The sequence below is a fragment of the Aquarana catesbeiana genome, linkage group LG04 (assembly GCF_042186555.1).
Source record: "Aquarana catesbeiana isolate 2022-GZ linkage group LG04, ASM4218655v1, whole genome shotgun sequence".
NCBI lineage: Eukaryota > Metazoa > Chordata > Amphibia > Anura > Ranidae > Aquarana > Aquarana catesbeiana.
Genome location: NC_133327.1, coordinates 194,409,189 through 194,436,785, shown reverse-complemented (window position 1 = coordinate 194,436,785; position 27,597 = coordinate 194,409,189). Strand labels below are relative to the sequence as shown.

The 27,597-nt window shown below is 39.2% G+C and overlaps 1 protein-coding gene across 6 annotated transcripts in view; it reads left to right on the top strand.

Moving 5' to 3' along the window:
• The window catches only part of PLCH1 (phospholipase C eta 1), a 392,590-nt gene that overhangs the window by 345,767 nt on the left and 19,226 nt on the right, over positions 1 to 27,597 (top strand). For 4 of the 6 annotated variants that reach the window (XM_073626065.1, XM_073626066.1, XM_073626068.1 and 1 more), the window contains 8 exons: positions 13,510 to 13,689; positions 14,539 to 14,646; positions 15,108 to 15,232; positions 17,636 to 17,720; positions 21,603 to 21,749; positions 22,126 to 22,205; positions 25,543 to 25,602; positions 26,338 to 26,686. In XM_073626065.1, the coding sequence (XP_073482166.1) occupies positions 13,510 to 13,689; positions 14,539 to 14,646; positions 15,108 to 15,232; positions 17,636 to 17,720; positions 21,603 to 21,749; positions 22,126 to 22,205; positions 25,543 to 25,602; positions 26,338 to 26,686 (1,134 nt within the window). The remainder of the gene's footprint in view (positions 1 to 13,509; positions 13,690 to 14,538; positions 14,647 to 15,107; positions 15,233 to 17,635; positions 17,721 to 21,602; positions 21,750 to 22,125; positions 22,206 to 25,542; positions 25,603 to 26,337; positions 26,687 to 27,597) is intronic. The other 2 variants (XM_073626069.1, XM_073626067.1) reach the window with 1 other exon arrangement.

Genomic DNA, 27,597 nt, shown 5'->3' with positions numbered 1-27,597 from the left:
GTTATGAGTCACTTTTGACAAGTTTTCCCAACACTTTTTGGCATAAATTTGTAATGGGGAGGAGAGCATAGCACAGCTTGTCTATTCAGAATGCAACTGATGCATCCTTCCATCAATCCTGTGCTGTGTGTGAAGGGGGTGTGTCCCTTTCCTCCAATCAGCTCTCACACACTGTAGAAGAGCTCTAACTGCAGCTCTCCACCCCCTCCTCTGTGCTCCTGACAGATGAAGAAGGATTTTATCTAAATTCAGCACTTTGAACGGATGTAGAAAAGAGAAGACTGGAGATAAACAAAAATTATGTAGGAGGATTTGTTTAATCTCTGTGTATCACCTGAGGCTATTCACTTCACTGGGTATTTGTGAGGGTTTACATCCACTTTAAGAATTGGTAAGCTGCGATATAGAACATTTGTGGTTTGGGGTTTAAAATTTACAGTTATTGAGCCAGCAAAAGTACTAAAAACTAGAAATCATAATAAATGTGTCATTGCGAGAATGTATTTGCATACTATTGGCTAAAATCTTTCTGTGCTGCTGATGCATTGGAAGAATAATATTCTGCTGGAAAAGCATCTGGTTCACAGTAGTGGCTCATAAATGTGTAAGCTCTGTGCTGTGAGATAAGCTTTTGTTATTTTGTAATGTTAATTCCTCTTTAATGATAGAAACAATGTCCCCCTACAGTTTATCCATGGTGTAAGGATAAAGCTATGACTGGCTATGCAAACCATTATTTTCTTTTTTGGCAAAACATGCAAATGAGACATTTATCATTATCAGCCATTTGTTTATCAGCTAATTCTTAGTGCACACAAGAGGAAAAGATAAAGGTGATTATGAAGTAGCACACATGCAATACACAGTTTATGTATGCTGCTTAATTTATGTTAAATGGCATAGAGGGACATTAAAGGGATCAGTACATCAATCAATGGTATTTCATTTATGGGTGGATGACGGCGGGCTGTATTAAAGTGTATGTAAACCCAGCCTAATAATAAATATCTTTTATTTGCTCCTTTTGGTCTGCTAAATATACATTCAAAAGCATTTTATCACATCTGTAATCCATTACGCGTCAGAAATTCATAGCTGTCTAGTTTGCACTGACTGTGTTATCTAAAGCAGTGGTTCTCAACCTCAGTCCTCAAGTACCCCCAATGGGCCATGTTTTCATATTTTCCTTTAATTTCCACAGCTGCTTTAAATTAATATCACTGACATGGTATTGATAAGAGCTATTTTATCTAGGGAAAGTTCCCAAAAGATGGCCTGTTGGGGGTGCTTGAGGACTGAGGTTGAAAACCACTGATCTAAAGCAATAATATCAGTACTTCTGTTTCTTATCTTGGAATAGAGATAAGGAGATTGGGAGTTGTTCTGTAGTTTCGGAAAAGACAGCTGGGCAGGGCTGACAGCAATGCTATATGTTGTCCTCTTACAGAAAGAAATTACTAGCTTAGTACATTTCTGGCATACCAGTAGGTATGTTTATCTACTTGCAGTGTCTTTAAAGGGATAAAACATGAGAGATGTGCAAGTATTAGAGAAATGTACTGCTTATTTATGGTTTTTTTTGTATCTTTACCTGTCAGTCATAAGTCACCAGGACCAGATAACTTGCATCCGAGGGTTCTTAAGGAACTCAGTCAAGTGATTGCCAGACCATTGTTCCTAATTTTTTTCGAGCAGACTACTGACTGAAATGGTACCAGCTGATTGGAGAAAAGCTAATGTAGCACCAATATTTAAAAAGAGCCAAGCTATACCCCAGGGAATTACAGACCAGTTAGCCTAACATCAATAGTTTGCAAGCTCTCAGAGGGCATGATAAGGAACTATATCCAAGATTTTAGTAACAAAGAACGAAGAACCATTCTTGCCAAATCTATGGTTTGTCCAGAGGGTAGTGATAAATGGGGAATATTCAGAATGGTCTGGTGTGGAAAGCGGGTCCCCCAGGGTTCTGTCCTGAGGCCAATCATATTTAATTTATTCATAATTGACCTGGAGGATGGGATAAACAGCTCAATCTTATCATTTGTGGATGATACAAAGCTAAGCAGGACAATAACTTCTCCGCAGGATGTGGAAACCTTGCAAGAAGATCTGAACAAATTAATGGGGTAGGCAACTACATGGCAAATGAGGTTCAATGTTGAAAAATGTAAAATAATGCATTTGGGTGCCAAAATTATAAATGCAATATACTCGCTAGGGGGAGAACCTCTGGGGGAATCCAAGTTGGAAAAGGACCTGAGGGTCTTAGTAGATGACAGGCTCAGCAATGGCATGCAATGCCAAGCTCCTGCAAACAAAGCCGACAGAATATTGACATGCATTAAAAAGGGTATTAACTCCAGAGATAAAACAATAATTCTCCCACTTTACAAGACTCTGGTACGGCCACACCAGAAGTTTGCTGTCCAGTTCTGGGCACCAGTCCTCAGAAGGGATTTGCTGGAACTGGAGAGGGTCCAGAGTAGGGCAACAAAGCTAATAAAGGGACTGGTGACCCCAAAATTGGGATAAAACTTTTTTATGCAAGGGAATTTAAAAAAAACACAAAGCCATTCACTAGGCCATTCACTACAATGAGAAGAGAAGCAGTTTAACTATAAACTGCGTAGAGGGTTCTTTACTGTAAGAGCGGCAAGGATGTAGAATTCTCCTCCACATGCAGTGGTTTCAGTGGGGAGCATCGATAAATTCAAATAACTATTAGATAGGCACCTAAATGACCACAACATACAGGGATATACAATGTAATATTAACATAAAAGCACAAACACACAGGTTGGACTTGATGGACTTGTGTCTTTTTTCAACCTTATCAACTATGTAACCTGACATACAGTTTCATCCCTAGCTCTGTTGCTTAAGCTTATGCAAATAAGGACTTCCAGGTGGTGCTTGAAGCGGGCTACAGTAGTGCTGAAGATTTGCTCCTGCATCTTAGGCCTCACGCACACTGGACGTTTTTGGACGTTTTTACAGCTGCTGTTTTTGGCTTCAAACGTTTTTTTCTACAGTCAATAAACTCTCCAGCATGTTATCCTGTGTCCATGCACACATAGGCTGTTATCAACTGTTTTTGGCTGGGGCGTTTTGTGGCTGGAAAAAAACCCCCCAAAACTAGTGGGTTCTAAGAGGAGTTTTTCAGCTGTAAAAACGCTCTATTGTCAAAAAATGGCTAAAAACGCAGATAAACGCTCAAAAACACGGCTCACAAGCAGTTTTTAATGTTTTTGATCCCATTGAAAAACAAAAAAAAGCTGAAAAACGCTAAAAAACGTTATTGCAAAAAACGTTGAAAAACACACTACAAAGCTACTGACGTTTTTATAACGTTATTATAACGCCCAGTGTGCATGAGGCCTTATGGTTACTATACAGGCTCACTTTTAGTATAATGTACTTATAGTCTAAGGCCATGGTAGAGGTGGATCAGCTGGAGTTTGGAGTACTGTAATAAACATATGTAAGGTTTTTAATGAAGAGTGGCTTCCATTTATTCTTGCTTGGAAGTGTTCTTTATGGAGGTGCCAGCGACTGCTGGAAGCCTGTTCTCATTTAGGGTTGAAGGGGTTGATGACTATAGCAGGACTGGAAACTTTGCTGCATATAATTACTTATAGCCCAGTTGAAGTCTCATACCTTTTTGTGTTGCCACTCCTGAAAATGCTACTGCTTTCCCTTGCACTGCCTTGCTGTGTGCTACAGTCCTTGTCATAAGCTTCTTCACACAGACTTGTGTTCAGAGAAGGGTAGTATCTGACCAGGTCAATGTTGTAAATTATTCTGAACAGAAGGTCTATTCTGGTGCTGTGAGATTGCAATGTTTTTGCTGTAACAGGAAAGTTGAGGCAAGACTATAAATGTCAAGTTGTTAGTACAATCTGTGTCTGAAAGCATATATACTTCTGTTACTTTATTTGGGCTTTAAAATGTATGTCAGGGCACAAAACTAAATAAAACACATATGCAGTACGTCTTTACATTACACTCACATTTTTCTCATGATTTAGCCTTCTAAAGACCTTAGACTACTTAAAAACACCTGTTAATATGTCAGAAATGCACACAGCTCCTACGTCCTGTTGTTGGTTGCCAACATGCAGCATTTTTTGAGCTGAGTGGTGGTGTCAGCCCTGCTTAGTTTTATTTTGCTAAATTACTGAAACTGCCCCTATCGTATTTTCCACCATTGATAATTTCTTAGCACTAGAATAGGGATTAGAAGAGCTATTTACTCTTTTTGAGATAACACAGGAAATGTGCACAGGACACAGGACAGCTGAGAATTTCTGACATGAGCAACCGTTTTTTTTAAATTATTATTATTATTATTATTTAACAGACTAAAAGGGAACAAAATGGAGAAGTTAATTGACAGGGGTTTACATATATTTTAAAGAGGATCTTTCATTGCATTTAGAACCCTTTCACACTGAGGCGCTTTACAGGCACTACAGCACTAAAAATAGCGCCTGCATAGGGCCTGTAAAGCGCCGCTCCTGTCTCTCCATTGTGAAAGCCCGAGTGCTTTCACACTGGAGCGGTGCGCTTGCAGGACGTTAAAAAAACTCCTGCAAGTAGCATCTATATATACATACATATATATACCGCTCCTTCACCGCTCCTGCCCATTGAAATCAATGGGGCAGCGCGGCTATACCACCGGCATATCACTGCTGCAGCAGCGCTTTGCGGTGGTTTTAACCCTTTCTCTAGCGGCGCTTTACCGCCGATGCACCCACCGCCCCAGTGTGAAAGGGGCCTTACTGTTCTGTCTCCTATGGGGCAAAGTACATATAGCTGTTTGTCCCATGTTGCTAGGTGCTTTCTAAGTCTAGTTAGGAGATCATACCTGCCCTTCTTCCCAATGACAACAGCTAGGAAAAAAGGGCTGCTTAGGACCGACAGCTTATCTCTGTTTTGAGCACTTTCCACACACAAGCAATGGCAAGAGAAATGAAGAGGCTGTCCCACAGGAGACAGATAAGTCTCCTGTGGGAAAGCCTCTTTCCTGTAAAATATGTAAGTGTATATCTTTATTAAAGAAGCTTTTTTGGGCCTACTTCTCCTATGGATCACAGGAGTGCAGTTTGTTCTGCACTCCTGTGACCTATTTTTAGCCGACAGTGGGCTGATGTCACTTAGCTGGTCCAGGTGCTGGATTGATCCCGACTTTACAGTTGGGATCCACCCAGAAGCCTGGACTGCCAGCTGGCTTAGCCTCTCAGCGAGCCGCTGAGAAACTGAGCCAGCTGGTCCCCCCTCCTCCACAGCCCAACGCTTTAGTGAGGTCTGGAAGGGCAGAGCAGAGAGTCGGTGACTGACAGTTACAGCTCTCTGCTCAGAACAGAGGGGAGAACTGAGCGATCAGTGGTGTTTGATTGCTCAGCTCTTAGTGTAGAAGCAGTGGGGTACTGATGCAGCATCGGATCAATGCTGCATCCACCTAGGTGCATATCATTTTTTTTTTTGGAAGCCCAAACTTCTCTTTTAAAGTGTTTCTAAGTTTTTTCAAAGTTAAAATAATAAACATGTTATGCTTATCTACTCTTCTGAGTGCCCCCATAGCAAACACAGAGAATGCATTAAGGTAAAAAACATTCTGCCTTTACAACCACTTTAAGAGAGGGCTATTAGCAAGTAAGTGTTTAGCATTCTGCAAGGTAGTATAGAAATTGACCAGAGAGGGATCATTGCCACAGTTTACCAGCTTGTACATGTATTGCATGACCCAGTACATTTTGCAGCCCATTCAAATGAGTGGGCTGTCAAAAATGAAATGCAAGGAACCACGTGGTGCACACTTATGTGAACGCATGCATTCCAATGTGAACCTCTTAGATCGTTATCGCATTCAAAGATTAATTTCCGGTTCAACTTCAGCTTTTGAACAGAAGGCCTCACATTCTTATCAAGCACATTTTGATCCAATGTAGCATTCATAATTATTTTGATAGTCCAAACACACACACAACAAACCAAGTTTAGCACTGTCACCACTATACCTATTCCAACAGTAAACAGTCTGTATGTATATTCCTCGCGTAAGGTGTTGCAGCTCTCCCAAAAGTCCACTGGGTGGTAGACATAGTTACATAGTTACATAGTAGGTGAGGTTGAAAAAAGACACAAGTCCATCAAGTCCAACCTATGTGTGTGATTATGTGTCAGTATTACATTACATATCCCTGTATATTGCAGTCATACAGGTGATTATCTAATAGTTTCTTGAAGCTATCAATGCTCCCCGCTGAGACCACCGCCCGTGGAAGGGAATTCCACATCCTTGCCGCTCTTACAGTAAAGAACCCTCTACGTAGTTTAAGGTTAAACCTCTTTTCTTCTAATTGTAATGAGTGGCCACGAGTCTTATTAAACTCTCTTCTGCGAAAAAGTTTTATCCCTATTGTGGGGTCACCAGTACAGTATTTGTAAATTGAAATCATATCCCCTCTCAAGCGTCTCTTCTCCAGAGAGAATAAGTTCAGTGCTCGCAACCTTTCCTCATAACTAAGATCCTCCAGACCCTTTATTAGCTTTGTTGCCCTTCTTTGTACTCGCTCCATTTCCAGTACGTCCCTCCTGAGGACTGGTGCCCAGAACTGGACAGCATACTCCAGGTGCGGCCGGACCAGAGTCTTGTAGAGCGGGAGAATTATCGTTTTATCTCTGCAGTTGATCCCCCTTTTAATGCATGCCAATATTCTGTTTGCTTTATTAGCAGCAGCTTGGCATTGCATGCCATTGCTGAGCCTATCGTCTACTAGGACCCCCAGGTCCTTTTCCATCCTAGATTCCCCCAGAGGTTCTCCCCCCAGTGTATAGATTGCATTCATATTTTTGCCACCCAAATGCATTATTTTACATTTTTCTACATTGAACCTCATTTGCCATGTAGTCGCCCACCCCATTAATTTGTTCAGGTCTTTTTGCAAGATTTCCACATCCTGCGGAGAAGTTATTGCCCTGCTTAGCTTAGTATCGTCTGCAAATACATGATTCTGAAAATATATAAAGACAAGAAAGAGCGCACGCCAGCCCTAGTGTGTTATCCTTTAATTGATAAGATAAGTGGATAAAAAATGAGGGTTGCACTTACAAACATCCAGCGTTAAATGGAATAAACAGCTTCATAATAGCTTCCTCTCCTGGTCTGTAGGGATCAGTTAGCTCACAGCAACTAGCAGCGTGGTAAAGTATTTCAGTAAGCACAGACCGCCTGCTTCCTTGTAACACACACCACCCAAAGCACTCACACGGACCAGCCGGCGCTGCCTGACGTCACTTGTGGCCAGGGAGGGGATGCACAGGAGTCAGCTGCATCACTGTGCATCCCCTCCCTGGCCACGAGTGACGTCAGGCAGCGCCGGCTGGTCCGTGTGAGTGCTTTGGGTGGTGTGTGTTACAAGGAAGCAGGCGGTCTGTGCTTACTGAAATACTTAACCATGCTGCTAGTTGCTGTGAGCTAACTGATCCCTACAGACCAGGAGAGGAAGCTATTATGGAGCTGTTTATGCCATTTAACGCTGGATGTTTGTGAATGCAACCTTCTTTTTTTATCCACTTATCTTATCAATTAAACGATAACACACTAGGGCTGGCGTGCGCTCTCTCTTGTCTTTATATATTTTCATAATTAATTTGATGACTACAACTGTAGACCATAACATTTCCACCACTTTTCTTCACAGTAGGTATGAGGTCCTTCTCCTGAAATGTCTTCTGTTTGCACCATAAATGTCCACTGTTGCTATAGCCAAGCAACTTTGTTTGGTTCATCAGTCCACAGCACATCGTTCTGTTGTTCCAGAAAGCCTGATCTTTGCCTATATGTTGAATGGCAAACTGAAGTCTTGCTTTAATTTTTTTCTTGGACAGCAAAGGCTATTTCCTTGCGCACTTCTCATGTAATTTAAATTGATTCAGTTTCAATGTATTCGTTTGATTGTAGATGCATACTTAGAGGCCAACTGTTGCCAGAATTATGTAAGAATTCGCAGACTGCTTTTATCATCAGATGGTCAGTTTGTTGGGCTGAAATTGCGGGGCTGGCCAGTCCTGGACAAATTAGCATCATTTAAAAATCTATGCCACTTGTAGATTATTTAACTTTCCTAAATCCTTTGCCAGAGCCATAGGCATCTACAACCTTCTTTCTAAGGTCTTTAGGGATTTTGTCATAATGATAAAACACAGGCCAATAGCAAAGCAAAAAACCAGACCCTAAAAATGTGGGATTATATAGGACTGGTTCCATCTGCATACTCCCTAAGGAGGTCCTTATCATTGTCACCTCATCTTGAACACCTTATTCTAATTTAATAAATGATGATAAAAGTAGGATTAACATTGCATGTGAGAAGTCTGCATTTTCATTCAGATTAGATTATGAGAATAAATAAACCATGTCAATTTTGTGTGTCATATGTTCAAGTATATCATCTTTATCTGTAAGTGTATCTGTAGTTTTCCTGACCTATTGATTCCACTGTATATCTTTACAGTATTGTTGGGCCTTTAGGTAAAATTTGAGGCATTTAGGAATAGAGATTTTTTGAAGCGGAAGGAAACCAACTCAGTCTCCTTATCAACACTGTCTAGTTGGATTTAATTTATATGTGTATATCAACGGTATCTACATAGTTAAATATCAAACAATGTACTTTTGAATATTGATATAATATTTAATACTCAGTACAAGTTTTGAATATATATAGATATATAGATATATATCTATATATCTATATATATATGGCATAGGTATTAACATATGTTATGTTTTTACTGTTTGTTTAATGTTTTGCCCTTTCCTGAGCGTAACTGTTTTACTTGACCATTTCCATGAACCAGGGTTCATATCTCCTGTTGTTTATTCAGACTCAGATTGGCAGTTTTAAATTCAATCTTATAGTTACATTTATGTAGATTGATTCAGATTTAAAGTGTTTCTGTGGAAGTAAAAGGAGCTTTACTGCGGTTGTGGTCTGCGATTTGAGCTTTTATCATAATTGCACGTTTGCCTGACATAGATCCAAACAATGCAGCTTATCTTGTTAAGCAATCCAAATGCTTCTATGATTTTCCTGTATCATACTGGAAGCATGCATTACTTAAAAGGTTTGTACAAAAGCGTTTGTATCCAAATACCACACAGTGGCTTGGATCTTGTGAGGCATAATCCAGTAATGCATATAGCTTAAAGTGATGGTAAAGGCTGGCAAGAAAAATATCATAATTCTTTTTTTAACAGTTGGGTGCTTATTAAGTAGATGCAAACATTTGATAGATGGTGAGGAGGTCTTCTCACTGCCTGTTTTAACCCCTAAATACCAGACAACCGTGGTGCAACATGTGTCTTTTGTGTGGTTGCGGGGCAGTTGGTTGTGGGGCAGTTGCAGCGCGGCACCATTCACAGGGGGTATCATTTCTGCTGTGGCTGATTTGCTTCTGCATGGCATGTTTACCTCTGCCCATTGCCTCTGCAGCAAAAGGGGGTGCATTTGAGGGGTAGGAAAAACATGGCGCAAGTGTGGGGCCTTAAATGTAACTTACTACTTATGTTGTAAGAAATTGTGATTGTTGAAGAATTTTCATAAGCAATTGCTAACACCATTGGTAACTGAGACCTATATAACAAAACACAGGTACCATTTCTGAAAGTTTCTTAGGGATCATTTATTTCAGACAGTTGAGATCCCCACAGCATCTATTATTAAAAGGAGAATCAGTCTTGGTTTCTGTGGATCAGCATAGACGGTCTGAGAAAATGGCTTCCTCAGATTTTTTATAAATGGAGATTATTAAGCACTGTTTGTTAGAAACGTGGTCATCTGTTGGAGAGGAGGAGGGGAATTATACATTATACTTTAGTTCTTGTAACAAAGCATGGATGTTTTAAGTCAATATGTCTGTGCAATAATCTCATTTATTCAGGTCATTGTATAGCTAATCACATTCTACTTGGCTTGTTCTGTAATAGTGAAAACCTTTGCTACTCCTCCAAGTAGCTTCCTCTGCTCTAGTAAGTGTCAGGGGTAAACCCCATCTTTTATAGCCACATAAGTCACTTAGTCACCTTCATCCAGTCACCATGGAATGTGTAGGTTAGTTTACAAAACTACCATATTTACATAATCCCATCACCATAGTGTCAATAAGTCTGGGACAAATTGTTCAAGTTATATGGCTGAAAGCGTGAATTGTGTGTTCCATTTTCAAAATACCCAACTACTGGATAAACAAAGTCTTTAACTGGTGTGTCAGCTTATACTTACTTAATACATAATGGACAGTAGGGTAAATTAGAAAAGATTTTTTAACTTTACATTCCATATAGTTTCACACTACACGTTGGTACCTTTTTACTTTGTGCTGACATTGGCTGTATTATGCAACAATGACCCTTTCTGCTAGCACAGATGGATTAGTACCAAAGTGTGTGTGTGGTCTATGTTAGCCATGGTAGTGGATTTCTGCAGCTATCTACTCACCCACAACCATCACAGCAGTAATGATATTGTACCCACTTAAGATATCTAGAACAATAAAAGTATATCAATAAAAAATATAAATAATAGCATAAAAAACACTCTCTGGGCACTTTTAAAGCCTGTGTCAATGGGATTTTGTTTGTACCAGATGGGTTTTGCCTTTACATAGAAGTCTATGGGATTGCAAAACTTGCTTGTCCTGGGTCAGAAGGAGGTCAAATGCAGGTCCAATACACCTTGCCAATGAATTCTGAATGATCTCAGAAGCATCTCAAACTGATGCCATTGACTCAAACCCAAGGTTTTTTACAAAGACCCTTAATCAGATATGTAGCATGTTGCAAAGGACACCTCATGGTAAGGCCCTGATGGAAGCCAACGTGAAGAGATATAAACAAGAGTTGTACAGATTTAAATCCCATGGAAGTGTTGCATTGCTGCATTGCATAGCAGTTGATACATTCAGTTGATCTATTCACAAGCTATACAGACTTTTTTTTTTTGCTCAAAAAAACCCCCCATAAGAGCATATAGCTGAAAATCTTATTATGTTAACAGGCTGGTTAGCTATTAACTTGCTGACTTGATCATAGTAATGAAAACTTTCCATTTCACATCGCATATTTATATTTGAAGAATGTATTCTTTTCCAGAATAATTCTGATATATAATGAGGCAGACAAATGCTATTACGTCTGCATTTCCACAATAAAAAGATCAGTGTGACCTAGCACACAAAGATTTCCTTACATTACTGTGGCTTTATAGGCAATTTCATTAGTAAAAGACATTTAACATACTGAAGGTTTGAATGTTTCGCCTGTTTACAAGGCTTTCTTACCAGTCTGTATAAATAATATTAGTGGAATCTCATTCTGTATCAGTTGTTTATAAAATGGCTGGTGCTTTGCAGCTGTGAATATGACATGTTGTATTCACAAACATCATTATTTTTTTTTAATAGTATTTGTTTTATTTATGGTAACATGGAAAGGAATATTTAGAGTGTATTTTTATTGTTAGGAATTAGGAGGAGCCACATTTCAGGGCCCTGCACCTAAAAATATTACCATAGGGCCTATGGTAATCTATCCCTAAACTACGAACCTTGCTAGAAGATATAAATTGGGATAAAATCTTAGAAACAAAGAACACGAAGGAGAGATGGGTGTGCTTTAAGAGCATATTAAATAAGGGCATTAGCCAGTGCATCCCATTAAGAAATACATTTAAAAGAGCAAACAAAAGTCCTGGATGGCTTAACTCTAATGTAAAAATGCATATAAAAGCAAAGGAGAAGGCCTTCAAAAATACAAGGCTGAGGGATCATTATCAGCATTCAGACTTTACAAAGAATGCAACAAAATATGTAAGGATGCAGTTAGGAGGGCTAAGATACAACACGAAAGACACATAGTGGAGGAGAGCAAAAAAAATCCCAAGAAATTCTTTAAGTATATAACAGTAAAAAAGGGAGGACAGACCATATTGGCCCCATAAAGAATGAGGAGGACATCTGATTACAAAGGATGGGGAGATGGCGAAGGTATTGAATTTATTCTTCTCCTTAGTCTTCACGAGGGAACTTCAGTCTTCAGTTACCTAAACTGCAGTGTTTGTCCTCATGACACATTACAGGAAGCACCTCATGGCTAACAGAGGACAGAATTAGAAATAGACTTGGGAAACTTAACATTAATAAATCATCGGGACCAGATGGCTTGCACCCGAGGGTCCTTAAGGAACTCAGTCAAGTAATTTCCAGACCATTGTTCCTAATTTTGATTGACTGTCTAATGACTGGAATGGTACCAGCTGATTGGAGAAAAGCCAATGTAGCACCAATATTTTAAAAAGGGCCAAAATACATCCCTGGGAATTACAGACCAGTTAGCCTAACATCAATAGTATGCAAGCTCCTGGAGGGGATGATAAGGGACTATATATAGGATTTTAGTAATGAAAATGGTATCATTAGCAGTAATCAACATGGATTCATGAAGAATCGTTCTTGCCAAACCAATCTATTAATCTTCTATGAGGTGGTGATCTGCCATCTAGATAAAGGAAGGCCCATAGATGTGGTGTATCTGGATTTTGCAAAAGCATTTGACACAGTTCCCCATTAACGTTTACTGTACAAAGTAAGGTCCGTTGGCATGGACCATAGGGTGAGTACATGGATTGCAAACTGGCTACAAGGGCGAGTTCAGAGGGTGGTGATAAATGGGGAATACTCGGAATGGTCAGGGGTGGAATTTGCAGTCCCCCAGGGTTCTGTGCTGGGACCAATCCTGTTTAATTTGTTCATAAACCACCTAAAGGATGGGGTAAACATCTCAATCCCTGTATTTGCGGATGACACTAAGCTAAGCAGGGCAATAACTTCTCAACAGGATGTGGAAACCTTGCAAGAAGATCTGAGCATATTAATGGGGTGGGCGACTTCATGGCAAATGAGGTTTAATTTAGAAAAATATAAAATAATGCATTTGTGTGGCAAAAATATGAAAGCAATCTACTCACTAGGGGGTGAACCTCTGGGGGAATCTAGGATGGAACAGGACCTGGGGGTCCTAGTAGATGATAGGCTCAGCAATGGCATGCAATGCCAAGCTGCTGCTAACAAAGCAAACAGAATATTGGCTTGCATTAAAAAGGGCATTAACTCCAGGGATAAAGCGGTAATTCTCCCACTCTACAAGACTTTGGTCTGGTCTCACCTGGAGTGTGCTGTCCAGTTCTGGGCACCAGTCCTCAGGAAGGACTATCTAGCTATCTAGCTATCTATCATGAAAGCAAAACATACTGATCAGGCCATTTGACCCTGCTTTTGTATCAAATCAAACCTTTTTATTGTAGGGCAGCATCCTTTCTAGATCAAGGGAACTATTAATGCTCCCACTGATATGTTCACCATTGTCTTATTTAACCTTTCCCAAAAGAGGTGACTAAAATGTTATGTTCTTCTTTGACTTTTTATTCTGCTTTATTTCAGGTTCCACGGGAAATGTTTTATCTTTTAGTGAGACCAGAGCACATCAAGTGGTTCAGCAGAGGTCAGAGCAATTTATGGGGTACAATCAGAAGCAACTTACCAGAATATATCCATCTGCATACAGGATAGACTCCAGTAACTTTAACCCAGTGCCATATTGGAATGCCGGAATCCAGTTAGGTGTGTACCATGATATGTATAACCTAGAATATTTTAACTCCATGAAAGTATAAATTCACCTTTGTGAAAAAAATACATGAACATATATTTGCAGGAAAAATGTGCATTTCCTATTTTTTAGGAACCTACAGAGCATTATACCCGCGATTAGTGGATCACAGCGTAATGTCAGGCTCCTGCAGGCAAGCTCTACAGCTTTCTGCCCATACCTCTTTACAGGCGGTCAGTTTGAAAGCTTCAGGGCTTGTAAATGAACCCTGGGGTGATCATCAGCACCCTTGCAGTTCATTAAGAACTACAAGCTATCTGCTAGGATGGCAGGTAGGGCTTGTAGTTTTCTCTTTCACAGATCTCTGTGTATAAATGACACAGCTGTGAGGGCGGAGCCCTGCACAGTCACGCTGCTTTCAAATGTGACAGCGGGTGCAGGAGGGTTCAGATGGAGGGGGATTCTGGCAGTGGGAACCAAGTAAAAAGGAACATGTTAAATACATGTTACATGCTAACTACGTGAATTACATGTACCATATTTCTAATGGTGAACATATCCTTTAATTACTTTGCAGAAAGAAGTGTAATTTGACTATGTGCTAAAATTGTCTATCTCTTGGTGAAAAGTACTTTCTATAATCTCCTGATAAAATGTAAATTCTACTGCACCCTGAAGATCTTAAGTACAGAACTGTCAATTTATTTTCTAAATTCATATAATGGCATTGAACTGGTGGAAGTAAATGTTTTGTTAATACAGTAATGTCTTCTACATCACTGCTTTACTGTTATAATTGTGTGGTGTTCACTCTACTTTAGACATAACTACATAACTTAGCCCTCCTTCTCTGCCTTCAGTTGCACTCAATTACCAAACAGAAGGACGAATGATGGAATTAAATCGTGCAAAATTCAAGGTGAATGGCAACTGTGGTTATGTCCTCAAACCCCAGCAGATGTGCAAAGGTAATACACTCTTTTTAATTAGCAGGCCCCAAACAAAGTGTAATATATGCAGTCCTATTTCTATTGTTAGTGCTGTTAAATTTAATAAGGATGCCCAGTAAATCATATTGAGCTACAAAATGGCATATGAGACAATTTAATGCATTGGGGCTGTTGTAAGATGGCTAAGTGTCACCACTTAATCTGCTTCATAGAGAAACTGATTTGCTTAAAAAATGAATAACAAGTATGAGAAATAGTGACACGTCGCACTGTTCTTTCCTTTTCATTGCAGTTTCATTTTGCTTATTATCATAAAATAAACAGATATTAAAATGTCTTGTTTGCTATAGTCTGTCTTGTAACCTTTTATTTGTAAATCTTATCCAGAAAATAATACAAAATTGGGGGTGGGGGGTGGGGATGTCTGCTTGCATGTATACTTACATTATTCTTCCTGTTTTTCTTATATAATACTGTAGGCGTAATTAACCCTTTTTCTGGAGATCCATTACCTGCCAGCCCCAAAAAGCAACTAATCCTTAAAATTATCAGTGGACAGCAGCTTCCAAAACCCCCTGATTCTATGCTTGGAGACCGAGGAGAGGTGAGTTATTCACTTATACTGTACTTCACTGACACTCCTTTCTGTGATGTTTAATAGCAAAACTGATTTAAATACAAAAAACGGAACTGTATAGACAGTAAAGCATAGATTATTGCAATACTAGGAATTTAGAAAATTAAATCTTGTATTTAAAATTTTGTCTAGTTCTGAGCAAAATTCTACAGTGTAAATTGTAAACGGGCCTTAGTCCCTAAACATTATACTAGATAAAAATATTATTATTTTTAGCCCAGGTTCACATTGATGCAATTTTTGATGCGTTCCAGAATGTTTGGAATTACATGACAATTGAAATGACTTTCTATGGAGGCCTTTCACTTATACGCTGTGCGATTCTGATGTAATTTTGAAAAGGGTCTTGTGCGAGTTCAGAAGGTGCGGTGTGATTTAATAGTAACTGCATGCAAACGCTTATCTATCATAAGATAACATGATTCCAGTAGGTTTTCTACAAGTCTCAGCTTTCTCCCTTCACTGGACCATGGCCGAGAGAGAGAGCAAGAGAGAGAGAGAGAGAAAAACACATTAGCAGCTGTATCCAAATCACCTCTGAACTGCATCGACTCGCACTGATCAGATCTTACTGCAAAACGGATTAAACCCATACCGAATCAGTGTGAATATAGCCCTAGTCTATTGATCTATCTATATATCTATCTTTATAAAATCTATTACTCTCCGCCTGTCTCCTAATGGTGTTATTATTGTCCACTATCACTGTCGCCATCATTAAATAGCAATATTCTGTCATCATTTTCATCATTACCCATCTTCATCTATTACTCATTATCGTCATTATACAGTTCCTTGCAAAAGTATCCCCCCCCCCCGGCATTTTACGTGTTTTGTTGCCTCACAACCTGGAATTAACATGGATTGTTTGAGGATTTGCATCATTGAATTTACAGAACATGCCAACAAGTTTGAAGATGTTTTTTTTTATTGTGAAGCAAACAACAAATAGGACAAAATAACATAAAAAGTCAATGTGCATAACTATTCACCCCCCTAAAGTCAATACTTTGTAGAGCCAGCTTTTGCTGCTATCACAGCTCCAAGTCACTTTGGATAAGTCTCTATGAGCTTGCCACATCTGACCACTGGGATTTTTGCCCATTCCTCCTTGCAAAACTGCTCCAGCTCCTTCAAATTGGATGGTTTGCGCTAGTGAACAGCAATCTTTAAGTCTAACCACAGATTTTCTATTGGATTGAGGTCTGGGCTATGACTAGGCCATTCCAACACATTTACATGTTTCCCCTTAAACCACTCAAGTGTTGCTTTAGCAATGTGTTTGGGGTCATTGTCCTGCTGGAAGGTGAACCTCCGTCCTAGCCTCAAATCACACACAGAGTGGTACAGGTTTTGCTCAAGAATATCCCAGTATTTAGCACCTTCCATCTTTCCCTGAACTCTGACCAGTTTCCCAGTCCCCACTGCAGAAAAACATCCCCACAGCATGATGCTGCCACCACCATGATTCACATTGGGGATGGTGTTCTTTGGGTAATGTGATGTGATAGATTTGATGGTGCTCCTAGGGATCATCAAAGATTTGGATATTTTTTTTATAACCTAACCCTGACTTGTACTTCTCAACAACATTGTCCCTTACTTGTTTGGAGAGTTCCTTGGTCTTCATGGCAGTGTTTGGTTAGTGGTGCCTCTTGCTTAGGTGTTGCAGCCTCTGGGGCCTTTCAAAAAGGTGTGTATATGATCATGTGGCACTTAGATTGAGCACAGGTGGACATCATTTCACTAATTATGTGACCTCTGAAGGTAGTGGTTGCACCAGAGCTTTTTATGGGCTTCATAACAAAGGGGGTGAATACATACGCACATGCCAATTATCAGTTTTTTATTTCTGAAAAATAGTTTTATGTATATATTTTTCTCATTTTACTTCACCAACTTAGACTATTGCGTTCTGATCCATCATATATAATTCAGATTAAAAAAAAATTGAACTAAAGGCTGTAATGTAACAAAATAAGTAAAAAGCCAAGGGGGTTAATACTTTTGCAAGGCACTGTATAATGAGAGCTATAGATTTTCATCAAATTTATCATAGTCCTCAGTAAAAAATAATTTTAAATCTCACATCATCATCATTGTTCTGATTATGGACACCATTCAATACACTTCTGCAATAAAATCTGCCATCATCATTATTATTGTCCCCTTAAATGTAACTTCCATACCTGATTTTACTTTTTTTAATTTTATTTTTTAAAGAGTTAGTGGGTTATAATATGACAATGTATCATATACTTTCAAACTGTCTGAATGATCATTATTGGATAATCCATTGCTGATTGCTGTTGAACAATCCATCTTATTCTAAATTGCTTCTTGATTTATACAATCCCTGCATTTTTACAGATCATTGACCCTTATGTTGAAGTAGAAATGATTGGTCTGCCTGTTGACTGCTGCAAAGAGCAGACTAGAGTGGTGGACGACAATGGTAATTTGTTTTATGTTAATTATGGCTATGATTTGTAAAAGATTAAAACAACTGTTGTGTTTTATCAGCTATGATATGTCTATGAATTTTCACGTTCAAAGAGTTTCTATTGAAAATTTCTTCAAAGAATATTAACAGAGTCAGAGAGAGTTTTACATTTTATAATTAGGTGTTGAGATGGTAAGGGTCATTAATGCCACATATTAATGAACCTGGAAATCTTGTAATCTTCTGAGCTCATGATGCATTGATTGAGTATGTAAAAGGTCCAGAACAAAAAAAAAAGAAAAAAAAGGGTAAGGGCGAGGGAGACATTGTCCCTCCTAAAAAAAAAATCAGTGAAAGAAAAAGGAAGAGGAGAAAGTAGAGTGGAGGAGAGTAAGAAGATAGGAGAAGCTGGAAAGGTTATGGTGAATGAGGAGATGGAGGAAAGAGGACACCAAGGCTCTCCACTTGTTCCCCACGGAAGTATATTGCCTGCAGTAAGGCATAGCTTTCAGGTGAAAGAGAGGGGTAAGTGTATTGAATCCATGGAGCCCACAAAGAAATTTTCTTTGAGACATCAGGAGAATACTAGTAAGTTTCTTAATAAAGAATGTGTTCATGAGTTGACAGACTTTCGTGAATTGTGTGGGTTGCTTCTTCCAAGCCCTTAGAATAGTTTCTGCAATAGTGGCTAGCAGTACAAAAGTGGCTCATTTAAATTGGGGCTCAGTGAGAAAGGGAGGTTTGAGATGAAGAAGTACAAGGATCTCTTGGGAAAGAACAATTAATACAATTTGTAGTAGCTTAAGCACTTTGGTCCAAAATCAGCTCAGCATAGAACAGGTCCACCAAATGCAGCCTCTAAAACAAGTATAGCGAGCAGCTGCAAATTTTCTTTTGTAAATTCATCCCTTAGATCTTTGTGTTCCATCTCCAGTGAGATTTTCCATACTATATGTAAAAAATGCAACAAAGGTGAATTGTGCCCCTTACAATGGCCACTGATAGATACAAGAAACTGTCAGGTGATCAAACTTTCACGTATCTACAAAAAATGATTTATTAAATTTTAGATGGGTTTACTCTACAGGGCCCATTTATACCTATGCGTTCCCATTTTAGCTTATGTTGGCAAATGCAGATCACCACAATGTGTATCCACATCTTTGCGTTGTAAAGCATTAAATTGTCAGTTGTGTTGTTTACGGCCTTAAAGTGCATTGGGGGCCCAATATAAATTGATGGGGTTCCACTCCCCTTAAATTGCCTGTGCAATGTGTAAAGCATATGCATGAATCCAGCCTTAATATTTTTTGTATCTATTATAGTGTGTTAGGTGTTTTTGTAAAGTGTATTGACATCAACAACAGTGCTTCAAGAACTGGATCATTTGTTTTTTTAAAACATGATCATGTTGTTGATTATTTCACTGTATTCAATGTAAACTGTTGTACCTAATCCATGGGATTTTTACATGTTCCGCAATTATACTTGATATAATGCATTTATTTTGCATGACACAAGAGCATTTGCTATGATTAAGCCCTATATGGGTGAAACATGTTAGAGGGGCTTTTCTGATGGGTGGAGAGCCAGCTGAAGCCATTTTATGATAATTTCTTTTATGATTCACTGTATTGTGCGTGGTTCTGGGAAACATTTGTGGCTAGATGGTTGGGATTGACATGTTCTTATCAGTGACCCAGCACCCAGGAGCAGTGTTGGAACTGGCTGGTAAATCTGACAGGAGCATGATGTGAGTGGTGCTGCTTTTTACTTGGTTCAAGGGCATTCTGTAGTTAGACTTTTTGGGCAACAAGAGATCTATTTAGTATAGAGGAAAATAAAAGAAAATCCTGTTAAATGGCTCCTGGGAGTTTTTTTTCAGCTGACTAAAGTATCTAAATAAAAATGTATCAGCCTTACATCTTGCATGGGAACACTTAGACCGGGAACAAAATGGGCAGCACTAGAAGACTGTGCTGGTCTACTGCATTGCTCACTGGTGCCTATCTAACACTGAGAGCTTCCGGTGGAGAGATCAGAATAATGACCTTACCATTATACTGATGCTCCTTCATTGTCCATTCATAGGCTAGAGTGGGTCCAGGTTGTATTGCTGATAGGTATTTTGCATATACTGTATGTCTTAGGGAGTTTAGGGGTTCCTAGATCACTGACTGACTACATAGAAATTTAATTTCCTTTAATGGTTAAAAAAGATCAACTGTGTATGTAGCCATTTTCCTGGATAACAGCTGTTCATGGGTTCACTGAATTGGTACATTTTCAGATAACCAACCATTTTGTCTGAATTCCATATTTAAAAAAGCCAAAGCCAATCTGTTGCATTATGCCTTGTAAAAGTCTTGTCTTTTTTAAATACTTCATTCATTTTAATATTCAGCAAATGGAACATACCTTAGCATTGCAACTTTGTAGAACACTTGGTTACTTGGTCAGAAAGTGACTACATTCCAAACACTACGCCAGCATCATCCCTAATTGGTGCATTTGCATGCTAGACTTCTTCTACCTAGATAATTAGTCCAGGAATTAGACTTCATTACATCTAGGTATGCAGAATACCCACAATGAGTCATTGACAAGATTTTCTTTGAAAGCTCTTCATTTCCCATTCTAAAATATACATGATAAAATACACAGCTAGAACTGGCATAATTAGTTCTTCTGCGGCTGCTTTTTTTTTCAAAATAATTTTCCAAATCTCGTTCTTTGGTAAACATAAAATTACGGAATGTTGTTTTCAACATGAAAATATTAGAGACAGCAGACTGCCTTCACATTAATTAAAAGTAACAAGATAATATATGTAATTTAAGCAGCAACGTTTTGATGTTTCAAGAAGGCTTAGTATTAAAATTACTCTGTGCTTTACAGTAGAAATCTGTGCACAATTTAGGATAAAAAAAACCAGACCTAGTACTGTAAAGAGATAAAACTCATTTAACTTTAAAAGGGAAATGTAACTTTTTTGGGGGAAAAGATCTGTCCTACCACAATCAAAAGAAGTATTTCACTCAGTGACACACAGATAGAGTTACCAGAATGTACGAGCTGACAGGATGCCACAGGTTCAGAACCTCACACAGAAAACACAAAACCTCCCACGGAAGCCTGTGTCGTATGACTGGTAGCCTCATTCTTCCTGCAGGGCTTACAGTTTGAACAATTGTGCCTATATCATGTCATTTTCTGAGCTGCTGTCCATGGGACCATGAAAGGAACCATGAAAGACGACGTAAAGTCCCATTTATTGTTTGTACCTATAGGTAAGCCTATAATAGGGCTTACCTATAGGTACTGTAAATATCTCCTAAGCGTGCGCTGTTTAGGAGATATTTACTGTATATGCAACCGATTACGTAATCGGTGCATGTGCTCTGAAGGAATGGCCACCCGTGCCATTTCTTCAGAACCCTGTGCCATGACTGGCGGCTCCCGCACGCATGCGCAGGAGTGACATCACGCACCTCTCCATGGACCCGGAAGGAAGACGGGCGAAGATGGATGTTGCCTCCAGCATTGACGAGGAGGGCTTCATTTGTAAGTTTTACATAATGTGCTAGTATGCGATGCCTTTACTTTTGCAGGTCAGAAAAAAAAACAAAAGTTCCCTTTCCTGCCTGAAGGGAGGATCAGATTACAGATTGACTTTTCCTCCCCTTCAGCAGAGATTCTGTCACCAAAATGCCTTGTCACAACAATGGAGGGTGTCTGAAGTAGCATTTTCTACAGAAATTTAAGCATTTTAGCCCCCTGAGCTAAGGTTATATTCACATGTATGGTTACCTATAATAATTATTGAGATGAACCACAACAAACCATAATTGCAATGTAACTTTGTCTTTGCATTTTATGCAATATTTATCTCAGGATTCAATCCAGTGTGGGAGGAGACCCTTACATTTACAGTCCACATGCCAGAGATAGCACTTGTGAGGTTCTTAGTATGGGACCATGATCCAATAGGACGGGATTTTGTTGGCCAGAGGACTGTTGCCTTCAGCAGTCTTTTGCCTGGTAAGTGTAACATTTATTTTCTGCTTTATAAGCATTTCACCTTTATAACACCTATTTCCAAAATTGTCCTATTTGACTTGAGGCATGAAATACGACCAACCCTAGAGTCTCCTAGTTGTAAGTAGGAGTTTATAGATACTCCTCATAGTTCATTTCAGTGTTCTTGATATACACAATCTATTTTAACTTTTCTGAACCACACAGATGTTGCTTTCAAACCCCAATTTACTCTTGTTAGACTCTTACAGCATTCTACAAATATTTTTTTGATTATATTAGATATTCAATCTTTTTTACCTACAACAATATAATTTGGTCTGGGACAATAAAATGTTAAACTACATACAACAGTTTATGTATTTCAATTGTTTTTTAGGATACCGGCATGTTTATTTGGAAGGTTTGACAGAAGCATCAATATTTGTCCATATTACAATAAATGAGATCTATGGGAAGGTAAAAAGGCTGATTTTTATTTACTGTTCCTTGACTATGAATTTTCATAGAATCTGTGATAGATAAGGAAATAATAGTATACAACCTAAATTCTCCAAGTTACTGATTTAACTGCTTCAATACAGGGCATTTTCACCCCTTCCTGCCCAGACCAATCTTTAGTTTTCAGCGCTGTCGCACTTTGAATGACAATTGCGCGGTCATGCAACACTGTACTGTACCCAAATGAAATCTTTATGTTTTGTTTCCCTACAAATAGAGCTTTCTTTTGGTGGTATTTGATCACCTCTGCGGTTTTTATTTTTTGTGCTATAAACAAAAGAAGAGCGACAATTTTGAAAATAACACAATATTTTTTACGTTTTGCTATAATAAATATCCCAATTTAAAAAAATAAAAAAACACATTTTTTCCTCAGTTTAGGCCGATATGTATTCTTCTACATATTTTTGGTAAAAACAATCACAATAAGCGTATATTGATTGATTTGCGCAAAAGTTATAGCGTCTACAAAATACGGGATAGATTTATGGCATTTTTATTACTTTATTTATTTTTTTACTAGTAATGGTGGCAATTTTTTTCGTGATGGTGACATTGCGACTGACATATCGGACACTTTTGACACATTTTTGGGACCATTCACATTTATACAGCGATCAGTGCTATAAAATTGCACTGATTACTGTGTAAATGTGACTGGCAGGGAAGGGGTTAACACTAGGGGGTGATCGAAGGGTTAATTGTGTTTCCTAGGGAGTGATTCTAACTGTAGAGGGAGGGGACTTTCAAGGGGAGGAGACCGATCGGTGTTCCTCTGTACTGGGAACACACCATCGGTCTCCTCTCACCTGACAGGACGTGGATCTGTGTGTTTACACACACAATGATCCACAGTCCTGCTGTGTTCACGGGCAATCGCGGGTGCCCGGCGGACATCGCGGCTGCCGGGCATGTGCACCGGGTCCCGAGCAACGCAGTGGGTGCGCGCGCGCCCCCTAGACGGCCGGGAAGCCCAGGACATATGACGCCCACCCAGGATGGGAGATCCCTCCTGCGGACGTCATATTACTATAGCCGGGTAATGAAGTGGTTAAGTTTTAATCAAACTTTAATCTTCTTTTTTTACAATGCTCTAATGTTTAACTCTTCTTCTCTGTACACAGCAAAAACAGAGAAAGATAGCCACAATGACATCTGCTACACATTGGATATGTTTGTTTGCAAACAATGTGTGTGTGAATGGTAATCATGCTCAATGATTCCTAATCGCCAGTCTGAGGCTGCATTCACACCTGGGCAGATCAGTTTACAGGAGTTTTTATATGAGCTTTTTTAAGCGTTTTTGCAAGTGTATACAGGCATTTTTAGATGAGTATTACAGGCTATTTACATGTGTATTCAAGCTTCGGATTTTTTGTTTTAGCCAATGAAAAGCACTAGGGGATGAGATTAGTTAATAAATGCTAAAAAAAAAGCTTGAAAAAGTGCTCAAATAAAGCATTTTAGGGTGTTCCCATTGAAGTCTATGGGGCCCAAAATGCTTAATTTTGCCTGAAAAGTAGCTCGTGTACTTTTTGGAACAACAGATGTTCAGCTACAAGAGACAGGATGCTCAGATGTAAACAGAGGCTATTGAATACAATGGGTTTTTGCTTGAGCTACAAGCTACAAAAACGCTCAGGTGTGAACAGGGCCTGAGTCCTGCAGCTGTGTTGACAGTTTGGTCAGAAAACTCAGAACCTTTAAAATCTCATGACACATTGGGCACTTTGAAATATGTGCTGCTCAGGTTTGGGAGATGAGGAAGGGTAGTTGACTATTTCATGTGTCTTTATGCTGAGTTTGGCATTCATAATGCCATAATATTATGGAATGAGTTGGGCAGTGCTTTTAGTACCAAGACATAACACAAGTACAGTTTTGCAATTTTCACTTATATTACATTGCTGAGGGTATGTACCGTATATACTCGAGTATAAGCCGAGTTTTTCAGCACTTTTTTTGTGCTGAAAGTGACCCCCTCGGCTTATACTCGAGTCAAGCACTTTTCTGGTGATATGGGGCCCCAAAGTCGGTTCGGAAAATGTCATTCTTTGCTGCAGAAAAGTGCTTGACATTTTCTGAACCGATTTTGGGGCCCCGTATCTCGGGGCCACTTGGTGCTAGGAACTCCAAATGTGGTGTGCAAACCCAGTGCAACTAGCACTACCACATATCCAAAGCTGGGGTTCCTAGCACCAAGTGCCCCCGAGATATGGGCCCCCAAATTCAGTTCAGAAAATGTCATTCTCTGCTGCAGAAAAGTGGTTGACATTTTGTGAACCGAATTTGGGGCCACTTGGTGTTAGGAATCCCCAGATTTGTATATGTTGTAGTGCTAGTTCCACTGGGTTTGCACACCAAATTTGGGGTTCCTAGCACTAAGTGGCCCCGAGCTAGGGGGCCCCAAATTCAGTCAACTGTGTCCATCTGCAGCAATGTCATTTCAGGACCCTTTGGGTCTAGAGACCCCAAATTTTGGCTGCAGCTAGGGGGCATCTAGGAACCCTTAACTACCAAGTTTGAAGTTTGGGGGACCTATGGCTGCAAATGGGAACAGTGAGGCTGCAAATGGGCATTGTTGACCCTCTTTTCCACTTACAGTAGCTACACATTTCTCACCCTAGGCTTATACTCGAGTCAATACGTTTTCCCAGTTTTTTGTGGTAAAATTAGGTGCCTCGGCTTATATTCGGGTAGGCTTATACTCGAGTATATACGGTAGATTATACAGGTAAAAAAGATTTTTTCTTTGGTTTCCATTCATATTTTACATTAGGGAGATTTACGATGTACATCCTGATGGAGAATTTATTATTAAGCCACTACAAAAATAGAAAGGATATTGGGCAATGCCATTTATGTGGCAGTCATTTGCTGACATTACCCAGAAGTATATTCTGCTTTTAGATAGCAGCAATAATAATTTTTTTCTTGTCAGTGATACGGTAGTGCTTTTTTGACAAATGCATGCAAGATTGCATTTTCCCTAACTAATGAAACTATTTGATATTCAGATTAAGCCCAACTCTGCTGCCAACTGTACAGATTCTGTGTTCATTAATCGATCATTAGAATTTTTATATGAGTGTTTTCTGTGCTATTAACTGTTCTTCACTGATGAATTTCTAATGATTTTAGCTATCCAGGCTCAGTGTAAAGGAGTATTCATATTTTTATAGAGCAATGTTAAATCCTTTCAATTACAGGTTTTCATTCACTAATGCTTAAATAATATGCATTCTGGCATGCTGCTTATTAAAGGGCTAAAAATGTACATTTTTTTCCATTTCAGTGGAGTCCTTTAATCCTCAACCCCAGTTATACTATATTGCACTTTCTAGGAGCCACAAAGGTAGACTTATAATATTAGCAGATGAATTACCTATTGCATGGCAACGTACAGTAGTGTGTCACTGTACTTTGGTTACCCCATTCAAGCACTAAAAAGCTGCTGAGCCACATGTGGTTGTAGTTTTATTATGCATACAGTACAAATAGTATGCATACAGTTCATATGTCTGTAAAGCCATTCCATTGCAACTTTAAAAATATATTCACCCAAAGTGACTCTGTAATTAAAAAAGAAATCTGGTATAAAGCATGAAGTAATAATGAGGTGCCTGTATACCCTTTCTGCTATGGCTGAATCCCAGACCATTTTTAAGTCACTCGGTAAGCTTGCCACCCTCAAAAGCCTGGGATTTGTCTATAGCTGCAGACAGTAAAGTTTGCTGCAGACATTTGCACGCATATCTAGCTACCTGCACTTCATATTTGAGATCAGATTTTTTTTCTTGTTGGCAAAATCACTTTAACTCATACTGGCCATGATGTGTTTGTACATGCATGGATTTGTCAGATTATAGTGTTATTGGTGTGACATCTCATTGCATTAAAAGGGGTTTTCAGGTTTTAACAGTGTTGCCTAAAAAAATATCATCAAGCAAATGTGTTAGAGTATTGAAATTCGTTTCGTCCTGGATCCAAAAAATGATTTTGCTGAAAGCTGAATACCCCTTTAGTTGGTACGTCATCTACGCACTGAAAATATTGTAATGCATTATGTATTGTGTGTGTTTTATCATAGAATAGGCAATTTATTGGACTTAAAGGGCTTTTCACTAAAAATTCAAAGCACAGTTCTGTGGAGAGCAATGGTCACATAAGAAAACGGTCCATTGGAGACCGAATATTGAGACGTACTGCCAGTGCACCAGCAAAAGGCAGAAAGAAGACCAAGATGGTGTTTCAAGAGTCCACAGAGAGCAGAGACCTTCCATGTGAGGTGTCCGGTGCTAAGGAAAAAGATGCTGTAATAAGGAGAACTTCCAGAAGTTTACAGGCAAGGCCTGTCTCCATGCCAGTGGACAAGTTTGTTCTTGGGGCCTTTGAACCTTCTACATCTAAAGATACCAAATCAAATGACATAAGTTCAGGTAATGTATTGGAACATGTATTCAAATAAATCTTGGTTTAAGAAACCATTACCAAGAGATATAAGTAGGTTGCTACTGCTGAGCTCTTTCTAAAGGTGGTCATGCTATTTTTTTGGCTTCAATGCTGTCTAAGGCACTGACCCAAAACAAGTGAGAGATCAGGAGTTCTGACTACACTGATTGAATGCTTGTCCTGTGTCTGTGAGAAAGTACTAAAGCCAGAGACAAGTGGCTAGCATTTTAAAAAATAAGGCCAGCAATGGTAGCCAGCATTTCTCTTGGGAAATGATTCCTTTAATGAAAATGAAATGAGATCATCAGAATAACTGTTTCCCTAAGTGCCTCTAGTAACCATTAGCTTTATTTATTGTTTTCCTGTGGATGTGTTTTTTGAGGTGTGATGGAATCACGTGTTTCTAAAGTCTGAATTATTTTGGCCATGTTAAGATCAACGATTATATTTTTAAGTTTAATATTAGGTTCTTTGTTTTAAACTATTGTAAGCATTTTACTAACCTCAGCTGGCATAGGGACACTGTTATTAAGAAGTCTGTACATTAAACAAAAAATGGCTCCTACTTCTGCCACCTTAGTTCAGTACTGTAGAGGGCGCTACATTTTCTCACTAAGCTCCATCGCAGCCACCAACAATTGGTGCTTCTGGTATGGGGGAGGATGTCATTGTCATCTCCTGTCTGACAGGGCTCAGGTCTAGCAGTCAGTTGCTAGTTCTGTCACATGACCAGGTGACTGGATTCACCACTCCTCTTAGCATCTGACACCAATCAACAGTAGGGATATTAATGCCTGGCTGTGACATATGCATATGTTTTGAGAAAGTTCTGGCAATATGAGTATAAGGGTTTTGGGGGGAAGCTTTCAAAAAGAAATGGTCACTTTGCCCAGAATTA